The sequence below is a fragment of the Leptosomus discolor genome, chromosome 5, assembly GCF_034619465.1.
Source record: "Leptosomus discolor isolate bLepDis1 chromosome 5, bLepDis1.hap2, whole genome shotgun sequence".
Classification (NCBI taxonomy): domain Eukaryota; kingdom Metazoa; phylum Chordata; class Aves; order Leptosomiformes; family Leptosomidae; genus Leptosomus; species Leptosomus discolor.
The window spans coordinates 11,365,929-11,378,337 of record NC_141395.1 but is presented as its reverse complement, the minus strand read 5'-3'; the positions used below and the strand labels follow the sequence as shown (position 1 = coordinate 11,378,337).

At 45.1% G+C, this 12,409-nt stretch overlaps 1 protein-coding gene across 1 annotated transcript in view; it reads right to left on the bottom strand.

Annotated features, from left to right (window-relative positions):
* Positions 1–11,767: 11,767 nt before the first annotated feature.
* The window catches only part of HEG1 (heart development protein with EGF like domains 1), a 49,030-nt gene continuing 48,388 nt past the window's right edge, over positions 11,768–12,409 (bottom strand). The window contains exon 23 of the mRNA XM_086465820.1: positions 11,768–11,917. Coding sequence (XP_086321946.1) covers positions 11,768–11,917 — 150 coding nt within the window. The remainder of the gene's footprint in view (positions 11,918–12,409) is intronic.

Here is a 12,409-nt window from a genome sequence, read left to right as displayed (position 1 = left end):
GCCATGGAGCAGCTAACACAGCTGTGATGCAGGGGAAATAGGTGGGAGACAGAGACTTTTTGACATTGCATCCTAGGAAGCCTCTGAAAATTGCTAGATAGAGTCCAAGATGGGAAAAAAGGTGTCTGTGAGCAGGACCTGGTTTTCCCAAATCCTCTTGTTTTTAGCTGCCTCACCTGTCTGAGTTCTCTACTGGAACAGCGTGTTTGTTCTGCTTTGTGCTTCAGTAAAATGCACTGCTTGAGACCATTAGAAACCAGATGGCCCACAATAGTTTCCAGTTCCTCCTTTTCAGGCAAAGGTGTCATTTCTCTCATTTCAGAAGTCTGACTGACCCTGGATCCTGTCACAACTTCTAGTAATGTCTTTCTATGAAATAAACACAGGTTGACCCATCATAATCAGGCATGGACCAGAAGGGTGAGCAACCCATTGATGTATCCCTTGCAAAGCTATCTCTAATGGCTGGTCTGCTCTGGGAAACTGCTGCCAGCAGCACTGGCAGGTGATGAACATATTTCTGAATGTGAAGTAACAGCTCTGTGTGTTAAACACCTCTCCCCTTCCCTCACCTGCTTTTGTTTGATCTGCTGTTTTAAAAACAAGACATGCAGTCTCATGTACTAATCTCATACATTCAGAGGGTGGCTCTCCTTGTATGTAGGAAGGTGGGAAAGACAAGAAATATTACTCAAGTCATTCCTGAGCTTAGACTTGTCCTAAACTTTTATCTTGCACCAAACTAGGAAACATTGGTGGCTTACGGACAGCAAAAATGGTTGGGTGCCTCTCTGCCGGCATGGGGAACGAGTGGCCTCTTCCCTCTGTGACCTGACAGAAGGACCTGCTCAGGGCACTGAGCCCGAACCATGAGGTGTTTTGCCTGCATTTTCCTTTGCCCCTTTGTCGCTGAAGCTCCTCCAGTACAACCTGCTCCCCTCACCTACCCCCAGTCCCCACATTGACACCCTGGCAGCACCTGCCCTGCCCTATGGTTGTCTGGGACTGGCCCACAGACCTCGAGGGAGCCCCATGGTGGGCACTCTGTGTGCTCGCCAAGGTGGTGTGGTGGAAATCCCAGTCTCTGAGGGGAGGCCGCTATCAGGGTCTCAATGTGCTCCCCCCTGCAGCAGGGCGTTCAGTGCCTGGCCTAGGGTATGGCCATGGGGGCTGCCCCCGGCCTTCCCCGGGGCGGTGGGGGATCCCATGGGGGATCAGGCCAGGCTAGGGGGTCCCTCAGGAGCTGGTGCAGCAAAGGGAGTGGGCCCTGGGCTCAAGGCAGCCCGTGCTCGCTCTCAGGGAGCTGCATGGCCGAGGGCAGCGGGGGACCAGGAACAGCCAGGGCCCACCCCACTGCCCCCAGCCAGGGAGCAGGGCTGGCCTGTGAGGGTGACCTGGGTCAGAGCCAGCCCTGGGCCAGCCTGGGCAAAGCTTGGGGCCCCTACAGCCCCCCTTTCACTCCAGCTGCCCCTCTGGTCCATGCTGGATCCAGCTCCTGCCTCTGCTGCTGTTTGCTCCCCTGCCAGCCACCCAGCTCAGACCCTTCAGTTCTTCCAGAAGCTTCTTTAAAACTCCTTTTGCCAGGAGCTGACAGAAAAAGGGAAGGAAATGTCTGGGAAGCATTTGTCACCAGAGCGCTGTACACCCCTGCTTGGGCAGCCTCTGCCCTCTGCCTCAGGCCACCACCACCCTCACGGCCTCGCCTCACACAGGCAGGGGCACCCAAAAAGTAAACCCAAAGTCTTGCTCCATTAAAATGTTTCAGTCCTGAGCAGACTGTGCTATGAACCTCCAGGAAGACCCAACACGCCTGGACACCAGCCATTTAGGGAGGCTCAGCATGTGCTTCAGCTGGGAATTGGTGCGCAGGAGGGGACAAATCTGGCTGTGGAGGGTGTTTGGCAGAGCTGTGTGCCACCAGTCCTCCGGCGATGTTGATCTCCTGTATCTATGTCACGATTTTTGAATGCTGCCTCAAGGTACAACTAAAATGTCACAATTTTTGAACGCTGCCTCAAGGTGTGACTAAACTAATCCAGGTTTTAAAATCTCCCTGTTGACTGGGAAGTGAGCATGTAGGACACTGAGAACTTCCCAGAGCACTACTGAAAATAAATGTCAGGTCTTCAGCAGGTCTAAATGGTGCAGCTTTGCTGGCTACACTGGTATCTACTGTTTGAGTGTGTAGTCCTGCACATTAAAACTGTTCTCTACAGTGAATGCACATCAGGAGCTGGCATATTACTTGTATTTTTAGAGTTCACTTCCGTTCTTGGGCAATCTCGAGCACAAATACAGGCTGGGCGACGAGTGGATTGAGAGCAGCAGCCCTGTGGAGAATGATTTGAGGGTGTTGGCTGACGAGAAGCTCAACATGACCCAGCAATATGCACTTGCAGCCCAGAAAGCCAACCGTATCCTGGGCTGCATCAAAAGAAGCATGGGCAGCAGACTGAGGGAGGTGATTCTCCCGTTCTATCCCCCTCTGGTGAGACCCCAACCAGAATACTGCATTCAGCTCTGGGGCCCCCAGCATAAGAAGGACATGGACCAGCTGGAGTGAGTCCAGAGGAGGCCACAAAGGTAATCAAGGGGCTGGAGCACCTCCCCTATGAAGACCGGCTGAGAGAGCTGGGGTTGTTCAGCATGGAGAAGGCTCCAGGGAGACCTTATAAGCAGCCTTCTAGTACCTAAAGAGAGCCTACAAGAAAGCTGAAGAGGGACTTTTTGCAAGCGTAATATGTAGTTATCCCTTGTCACATAGTAATATGACAAGGGATAACAGTTTCAAACTGAAAGAGGATAGATTTAGATTAGATTAGATATTAGAAAGAAGTTCTTCACTGTGAGGGTGGTGAGGCACTGGCACAGGTTGCCCAGAGAAGCTGTGGCTGCCCCCTCCCTGGCAGTGTTCAAGGCCAGGTTCGATGGGGCTTGGAGCAACCTGGTCTAGTGGAGGGTGCCCCTGCCCATGGTGGGGGGTTGCAACTGGATGATCTTTAACCCAAACCATTCTATGATTCTATGATTCTTACGTGGTTGTCCTTGTTTAACATGATCACAGTTTGGGAAGTGTGAATCATTTGCAATGCAAAAGGCACCAGCTCCTCCAGGAAATAATGTGCTGAACAGACATACACTTTCGTGTACCAGATCTTTAATCTCTGCTTGCCCTTCCCTGCCCACTTTGCGACATGCCGCTGGTCACAACAGGCTCTCCCCAGGGAGAAGGGGGTTGACAGGCTGTACGTGCCCCATTGCTTGCCAATTTGTGGGTGAATTAGTAATAAAGATTTGATGGTTTAGGAGAACAGACACAGAGAATACCAAAACAGGAGAACTGATGTCAGAGAAACATCAGCAGCCCTAACGCTTTGCTTAACAAAGTTACTAAGCACACGTTTAGACAACAGATGGTTGACTATTACTCCAGAGAGACTCGCACAGCCATAGGAGTTGTGATGTCCTGCTAGTAATTACAGTGAAAATTTTATTTGCAGAAGTAACTATGTAACTTTCTAGAAGCTGTAAAACCAAACTGTTGTGCGTCAAAGCTCAGATATGGCAATCCAGAAAACTGACAAATCATTATTATGGAATAAAAAGTGTGTTATATTTAGTAACAAACACAGCAGTTCTCTTGTCTTGATCATTCTTTATGGCAGGAAAAGGAATTATCAAAGGTAAAAGGCCTTGGTTTTCTATTAGAAGGTGCATAGTCCTGTGCACCTCATTATTTAACCATAAATTGCATGTAATCAAGGGGCAATCATGCTGCTAGAAGACACACATTAAAGTAGGAGGAAGTGTCTTTTATAGCTCTTCACGTGTGTCAGCTTGATACTTTCTTCCTGTGTATTTTTCCAATCCTATTCCTTACTAGATTCCTATACATTTCTCTATCTTGTGTAAATTTGGTTCATCCACTGTATATTATACAAGTAGGAATACATGTTGTAATTAGCTAAAAGTTTGGAAAAACCTCCAGAAAGTCTAAATCAAAGTGCTATACATACAGATTCACCCATAATCAGGAGAAGGAGATTCACTTTTTACTTCTTTTCAGGTGGTTCCCAAGATGGTTGAGGGCACCCACTATGGTCTTGGAAGCACTGGTATGCAAATCTGAAGTGGGCAGGACTGTTAAGATACCAAAGACATACAGAAAGTAGAACAACTTGCAATAGCATTGGTAACAAAACTGAGGCACTGTTAACAGACCTTTTCTTGCAAATGAACAGAACCTCAGGATTTAGTTGGGTTTCTCTCTCCTTTATTTTCCCACTGGAGTCTTACTACACAAGGAGCAGGCATATAATGCAATTCTATACTACATCACAAAAGAAAGTAGACTAAAGTTTCAGGGTGCAGCAAAAAGTATGTCCTAGAACCAGAAATGGTTCTCTGCAAGTGGCACTCACTTCATCTAGGGCAGCTGTCTAGTGGGGGTCTTGTGACACTACTGTTGAGGGTGAGGGATATCTTACCATGGGGTGAGCTACCCTCTGCAGATGCTTATCTCTTCTCATGGCTACTGGAGGAGCCAGATGGTAGGTTCAAACTGGCTGCTAACTTTTGGTGGGGCAGATGAATCCCACCATAGTCCCATCCGATTGCTATCGCAGTTGAGTGTTATACTCCTCTGGAGCAATACAGGAAAGATTGTCCCAGATGAACGTACCTGCCATTACTCCAGACGCTCTTCCACATCACACCTCTTCCCAGCAGCCTGGGCTGGACGTTGTGTTCATTTGGATTCAAGGTACCCTCCTTCCTCTGAGGGACACTCAGCTGTATATTCTTCACAGTCCTCGGTGGCACTTACTGAGGCAGAACTGATCTCACTGTGGTTGGGTGCAGTCCCTTGCCCTTACAAACAGCCCTGCTGCACCAACCTCTCCTGAGGTTTTCCTCCCCTTCAACATGCACTCACACACACAAACACATAACTTCAGTAACTGTCTTGCAAATCCAGTGGGATGAAAAACTAAATTGAGGAAAAAATTGAAATTAAGCTGAGTTGCTTAATGCTACTGAAATAAACATATCAGAGCACAACTTATATTTTCAGCTGAGCACCAGTTCGTTTAGCACAACTAACAAAACATACCCATTTCCTTTTTGCTTTTCATTTTAGTTATTCAATCACCAAGCACCACCAGAAGAACAAAAGAACTATAAGATTTCTTATTTTCTAGATTAGATTTCTAGTTATAATTTAAACTATCTAAAAGTTGCATATGTATCTCTTTACAGGGAAAGCTAAAGACAGTAAAAAAGCTGAGACACAGTAATAGTCATAGTTTTATTGTATCCTTTTATAATACTGACTAGAACGCCAGATTTAATAATATTGGATGCAGGTATAAAAATAATCCAATCCTTAAAAATTATATTTTGCTACTACAGTACTGTATAATTAGTGGAGGCTGAAAATATGATACAACTTTAAATAATACTGGTTTGGAAAATGTCCTTAGAACCCCAGCGACTTGGAAGCAAACATTCAGAGACACAGAGAAGGAAACAGGGCAATGTCAAGAACATAAAGCAGGTTTACATTCAGGTTGATAAAAGAAGCACAAACAAATGCTGAAAATTTACCTTTTGAAATAGAGCTCACAAAAGGTGAGCTTTACAACCGCAATGCTGAAAGCTGCTCAAATAAACCATTACGATTTTACACACCAAGTCTGACCTTCTGTTAGGAGAAAGTCCTGTAGAATTTAACAGGGCTTAAAACAAATGACTGAGTTTAACAGAATTTCCTTCAAAAAAGGAAACTATTAAGTGTTTATTCTGGTTTTTGGTTTTTGGTTGTGTTTTTTTTTTTTTTTCTTTAAAGTAAACCCTTCCTAGCAGATTTTTTTGGAGACCTTTTATGTCAGGTCAATTTAATGGCACTGTTTGAAAGAAGTGACCAGTTTTTACTGTATTCCACAGGACTTCTCCATACAGGATTTTGCAGATCTAGGGGCTGCCTGCTGCAGCCATTAACTCAAGCAAGACTCCCATCCCTTCTAGCATTTTACCAGAATAAAGACCAAGGAGCTTAGCGTTTACATACTACTTTTGAGGAACATCAGGCACCCTCTCCAGGTTTTCCCTCAATGTTATTATACACATGCAACACTAACTAGACACAGAAGAGGTGTCATCCCACATATGACCTTACAGTACAGAAGCCACACTTGCTTTAGACATTTACTTCTGCAAAACAAGTAAGCATACTCTTTTCTTCTTTTTATTTTTGTTATTTCTTATCCTTTCATGAATTTATGTCCTGCTTTTCAACTTCAGCAGTTCAAGGGAATAAAGAATTAAATACATGTTGCAAAGCTCCCAAAATCTTACAAGCACACAGCACATACCCCTTTTGAAACTGGAAGATCTTGCTTCATTTCTGAAGAGACAAATAAGACTGAATCAAAGAGTAGTACTTATCTGTGACTGCAGGAAGCACTTCTACATCCCTAGAAGATCTTAAATGATAGGAAATGGGTTGGCTGATCAGTAAAACAACTACACAAAATTCACATTCATTCTCTTCTCAGGAAGGTGTTTCAGATCTTGAACCTGTTTTGTTCAATCTCACATAATAAAGGTCCTACTACAGTAATAAGTATATTTTTAAAAAATAAATACAACATGGAAAGGCAGCAACAGTATCACAGAAATAGGAAGAACACATGGGAAAATATGTACTTCAAACAGGTGACCCTGGGGGTGGAATAATTCAGGCCTAAAAAAAACCTTCCAGTCCATGAGAGAGTTACCCCAGTCACTATAATGGATGCTGGATTAGATCCTTCGTGTGTGAAGAGAAAAAAACATTAGTCAGCACAGGAATTTTAAGTAAAATGCATCCGTTCCTGTTAAGGAACAAAACTAAAGATTAAATATCACTATGAGGGAATGGGAAGTCCAGCTGGATTTGGAATGGATATGGCCATTGACCAGCATTAGGGACAAGTCCTGGGGAAGCACTTGGCGTGTCTGCAGCAATGTCCAAACCTACTCTGCTGCTCACTCAGGTCCTAGCAAATCAACCTTTACAAGTATTGGCACAAATTTCACAATGACAAACACCTCTCTCTAACTGCAATTTGTTGCTATTTTTGAAAGCCTTTTACTACTGCTTGGTGTGGAAGCAAATACCTTTTAGAAGGCTGGTCACGAGGGGTGACTCAGTACACAACCATGACAGTGGAACTTACTAAAAATGATGCAATGGCAATAAGACTCATTGCTGCTGTGTTACCTAATGCTTTAAATGTGGAGGCCAAAGGGCATCAAAATGCCCCTGTCCTGTTTTTCCTCCTATAGCCCAATTCAGTGCTGTGAAGTTTCAACAGTATGCAAAAGGCCCCTGATTTTTCCAGTGCAGCTGGGAGGGCTGGCCAGGGTGAGCAGAGGTGCATGGCAGGGACACAGGAAGGCTGCGTGTACACGCCTCCCTTTTGAATGATCCTTCAAATCTGCATTTTGTTCCTCAGTTCACCAGGGCTGCCTCTCCTAGGCTGGCTGCCGGGGGTATTTCTGTGGGTGAGGGGCTTTTGTCAGCACAATTGGCAGAGCTTCATAGCAGCAAACACGTGCCTCCCACATCTTTTCCTGTCAAGCAACAGAATTAGCATTTTTTCCAAAGTTAATCAAAAATACATCCACACAACTGCCTGTGGGCCCTTGCTGACTGCTCCCCTAGCTTTCCACAGAAGCCAGGAACAAGAGCAGATTTCTCAGCAGTGTTGGTGCAGTTTTTCTTCCTTTCCCCACATCTGACTGAACCACTTGCATCCTCCCTACAAGAAACATGCCATTTCTATCTTATCCTCTTAGCAGACAGCAATTCCCCTTGGCAAAAACATCCAATATGCTTAAAATTTGCAATTTGGGGTAGCTAAAACTAATCTAAATAGTCTGAGAAATAAGTTGCATTTAATTAGACATCCTATGGGGAGTTATGTACTGAACAGAGAGGCATCCACATTCGAAAGCGGGCCTGAGGGCACGTAAAGACCCCTCTCACATCCAACAGGAGCAACAAACCCCACTCCACTGCCAGAGGGTGCTTAGCTTATGGCAGAGATGGAAGCAGACAGAGAAGATCCCAGTGGTAGCTTCAACAGAGGCAAGCTGCACAGAAACTGGTCCCACCCCTGCCACAGCCAGGCAAGCCCATTGCTGCTGGGATGTGGTAGTAAATAATTGCAGTAAAATAACTGTCATAAATTGGCAAAACACACTGCACTGCACACACCCCTTCTGGCCTAGCGGAGCTGGGAGCCGGTGGGGCTTGAGTGGAGACGGAAGCATTGCAGCACGGGGAGCGGCTGGGGGCTGAATCACTCCTGGCTGCATTTGCCAGCATCTGCCAGCTCTGCAAAGCCTTCCTGGATCACCGTGTGGGAAAGCACCTGCACTCACCCCAGTGCTGACACCTGCCTGAACCCTCTCCTGCCTGCTGAGTAGGCCTTCCAAGGACACCCAGAGAAGGTGCTGCAGGTCAGGAGGAGAGACTCTTTTCCTCCTCCTGTGGACTATGCATTGGCTCCGTGACTCCTCTCTCACCAAAGCTAAAAGGAAGGTCAGGCTGCAATGGATACATTTTCATAAGAAATTTCCCAGTGTTTACCTGCTCTGGCAGAGAGAAAGTTTCAGTGCAATAAAGTTCTCTCTCTTGGAAAAGGCCAAGTTTTGCAGTCCTCACTCAGAAAACCCTGCTGGGTTTACTGAGACCCTTTCACTCCATATGCAGCATTAAGAAGATTTGAAGATCATTAAGGAATGAAAATCAATTACTTGCAAACTCTTGCGTGATCTCAATTAGGAACAATCCTATCCCATTTCCACTCAATCCTTGCAATTTGCTGTGAGATACAGATCAGGTGTTTTGTTCATACAGTCCATGTTACTCCTTATGTAGAAGGATTGACTTGCAATCGTGAGTTGGTGTTTCCTACTTTGGCCTTTGTACTCGGCACACAGAGGAACATTTCCCAATCTTTGAACTAACCGAACAATTAAACATATTAGCCTATAATCATATGTCTGAACTCTTTCCTATCTGACAAAATGCTGGTCCTTGGTTAAATTTGTGCTTTGGATTTAGATTTAGCATGAATCCCAGCTTTCCCCTTTCTTTTGTAACACAGACAAAACCCTCCTCCATACCATGGAAAAGGCAGTCCGTTCTGTCCTAGGCATTCTCAAAAACAGAGGTAAATCACCCACACAGAAACAACCCTGCCAATGTCCTCTTTGAAGGACCCCACAGCACGGCACAGTCAAGCCCTTAGTTCACATCATCCAACGGATCCTGTGCAATTAAGATATCAGCTGCTAACAAAAATTAGAACATCATTCATGGACTGGAAACACTGATCAGCATGGCAGGGAACAGTTCTTGTGCTCTACCTGTTACACTGTTTTGGATACTGTAACTAGAGTTTTCATTAAATATAGCTACTTAGGAAGCTGTACTTCCCATGAGCATCCATTTCCTTCCTACAGTTGAGATAAGCTGTGTACTACCATCTGCGAGGCTGACTATGGATCAGACAGGCATGAAGCTGCATGCATCGCCACCGTAAGATCACGTACTTACAGGCAAAGGATACTGCCCTAAGCATCCATAAAGATCTGGTTTTCTGCAAGCCCACACTGCTGTTTCTACACAGTAGATAAGGGGCATAAAAAGACACTGCGTTTGTGTGCTATGGCTGGTGCACCAAACTATGTCTTCTCAAGTGTATTTCTGGTTCCTTTCCTGCCTTGAAGTTTTGAGAAAACAGAAGTAAATGTGAGCAGGGACCAGAAACCTCTTAGCCCACACAGCAGATGACTGCCTAGTGCTGGCTCCCATTCCTCTGCGTAGCTGTTGCTCACTTTTGATAGGGCACACAAGAGCCTTCAAAGTGCTGGGAAAGGATTTGGGGACTCACAGCATCTGAAGGATGTAAATACTACTACCTGCTCCCTCAAGGAGGGCTCCTCATCACTCCAGGTTTACCTCCAGGGAGCAACCACACCAGACATCAGCATCCGAACTGCTGTTCTCACTCAGGGTTAGGCACTTTGGGGGATGCATCCCATGGTCCTTAGTGCTTCAGTGAGCTGAGCTACCATATAAACTTACTTGTAGGCACTGTATCTTTTCAAGCACTGCAGGGTAGAAGGGACTATCAGAGGGTACGTGCCCTTCAGTGAAACCAGCTTATATACGCACTACAGGGATAGTGGGTTAATGGCTAAGGAATTGTGCTATTTGTTATCATCATACAAGCAGCCACTTTGAATTAAAAACACAGTCACATTCAGGGGAAGGATCTGTATCTGGACCCTGTATCCAGACAGGGTTTGAATGATTCAGGTTAACACTTCAGTGAAGATAAGCAGTAAATATACTTCATTAATAAGATCTCTTTCAATACCCAACTCAGGTCAGAAAACAGTCCATGAGCTTTCAGTCTGATCTTTGGTGAGAAATGTAATAACTTACATTCTTCAGCTTTTGCCAAGGTGATTAATATGAATTAACACACCTATGTGAGGAAGCCTGCCTGGTCTGAATCACTCGAAACTAGGATGGAAGAAAGCAAAACACTTCAACATAAGTGATATTTGCTTTGCCAGGATTGAAAGTATCATGTTTTTCTCTCCCTTAACTGCAACTGACTGCAGTTGAGCCTTATTTTCTGACGTACTGAAAGCCTCCACAGCTCCTATAAAAGTCAAGGTTGGCTGTGGAGGCTTCAAAACTATGTCCCACCTGCAGTGCCCAGAATCCAGGTTCCACCTGCCCAGCCAGGGCTACAGCACTATTGCTCCTTCCCAGGTTCCTCGTAAGGAGCACGCTGAATTCTCGGCTCATCTCTTTTCTTCCCTGTGAGCAATTATTTAACATTATATTGCTGTTTCTACAGGCATTTAAATCCCTGCAGGGAAACAGAGCCCCATAAGATCCTATATGGAAGCACTATGATGACATGTAGCGGCATCACTTCTGAACAATGTTGCTTGACAGAACAACATATTTGGACTCTTCCCTATATACGGAAAGTTTTCAAAGCAGCGCATAGGATCAGTTGTGTCTTATTTCAGTCAAAATTGCAGTGGTATGACTAACTTTCCCGTACTCCTTGGAGACAATCAGCCCATGAATTCAGCCAATATTGCCAGGCACCAGGCTTCAGCAAGGATCCAGCTGCCTGGAGAACTTCTACCAGTAAGAAGGCGGGGGCCTGAGGACAAGTCAGCTTCCCTGTCGTGTACGAAGCAGAAAGCAATGCAGCAATGTAAAAGAGAGTGGACAAACTTGCCCTACCAAAAGCAGTTGCACAGTGAATCTTTGCATGAAGGTTGGCTGAGAAGACAAGCACAGTCAACAGCAAACAAGATCTGTAAACAAAACACTCCCTAGTGGTATTCAACGCAGAGTGCTGAGCACAGTTCATCTGCCTGTACTGATCCATGCTTGCCATGTAGCATAAAGAGTGAAGAAGCACAGAACAAATCTGGAGTACATGTGCTAACTTCCATCTGGGTCTTCTAGTGATGTGCACCTTGAGCCATTCCCTCCTCCTTCTCTCTGCTGCTGAGCAAGTGTAACCATTCCTCAGGGCAGCAATGCTTGGCAGGAAGTTCAAAGTCCTTCCTTAATGGGAAGAGTAAGATTGACATGGGCTGAACTGCCCAGTAGACAGATTGTACCTGGCAATCAAGGCCACAAAATTGTGTCAACCTTACACTCCCTCTCCACTCCCTGCTAAAAATAGTCTCTTCTTCTGGTTTCGTCACTAATGAAGGATGGATTATATTGTCCAGGGTAGATGCATGAATGTCGAGATCCAGGCAAACCAGTGTAGGGAGGATAAAGTCCATTTCTTTCCAGTTCAGGATTTCTCAGTCCAGTTGGCTGTATTAGCAAAAATAAATAAAATGAAAAGAGTCTTAATCTCACACTCAAATCCTCCTTCAGACACCCCCTTACCACCTTTCCCAGCAGTTATTTCAGTAGCGAGAAGGAACAACATGATCACTAATGATCTCTATAACCTAGAATGATTTTTACTGTAGGAGTTATGCATTGCCTGAAGGCACTATTCTGATGCAAACCAGTTTCGACACCTTGCTAATTAGCAGACTTGAAGTTTACCTCACTCCACCAAGTGCAGTCGAAGTGCACAGTTAATTTTTAATCCAAGAGAATTGTGCCGATGAGCTCAGGTATTGAAACAACTCTCATGAAAAAAATACTGTCCCAGAACCATCCTTAAAGGAAATGCTTTTAGAAATCAAAGTTAGTCTCCTGCTTTGAGTATTACCTGGAAGCACTTCTCTCCCCAGTAACCATAGGTACCTACTCTCTCAACACAGGCACTTGAGTTATATGTCAAATAGGAAGTGA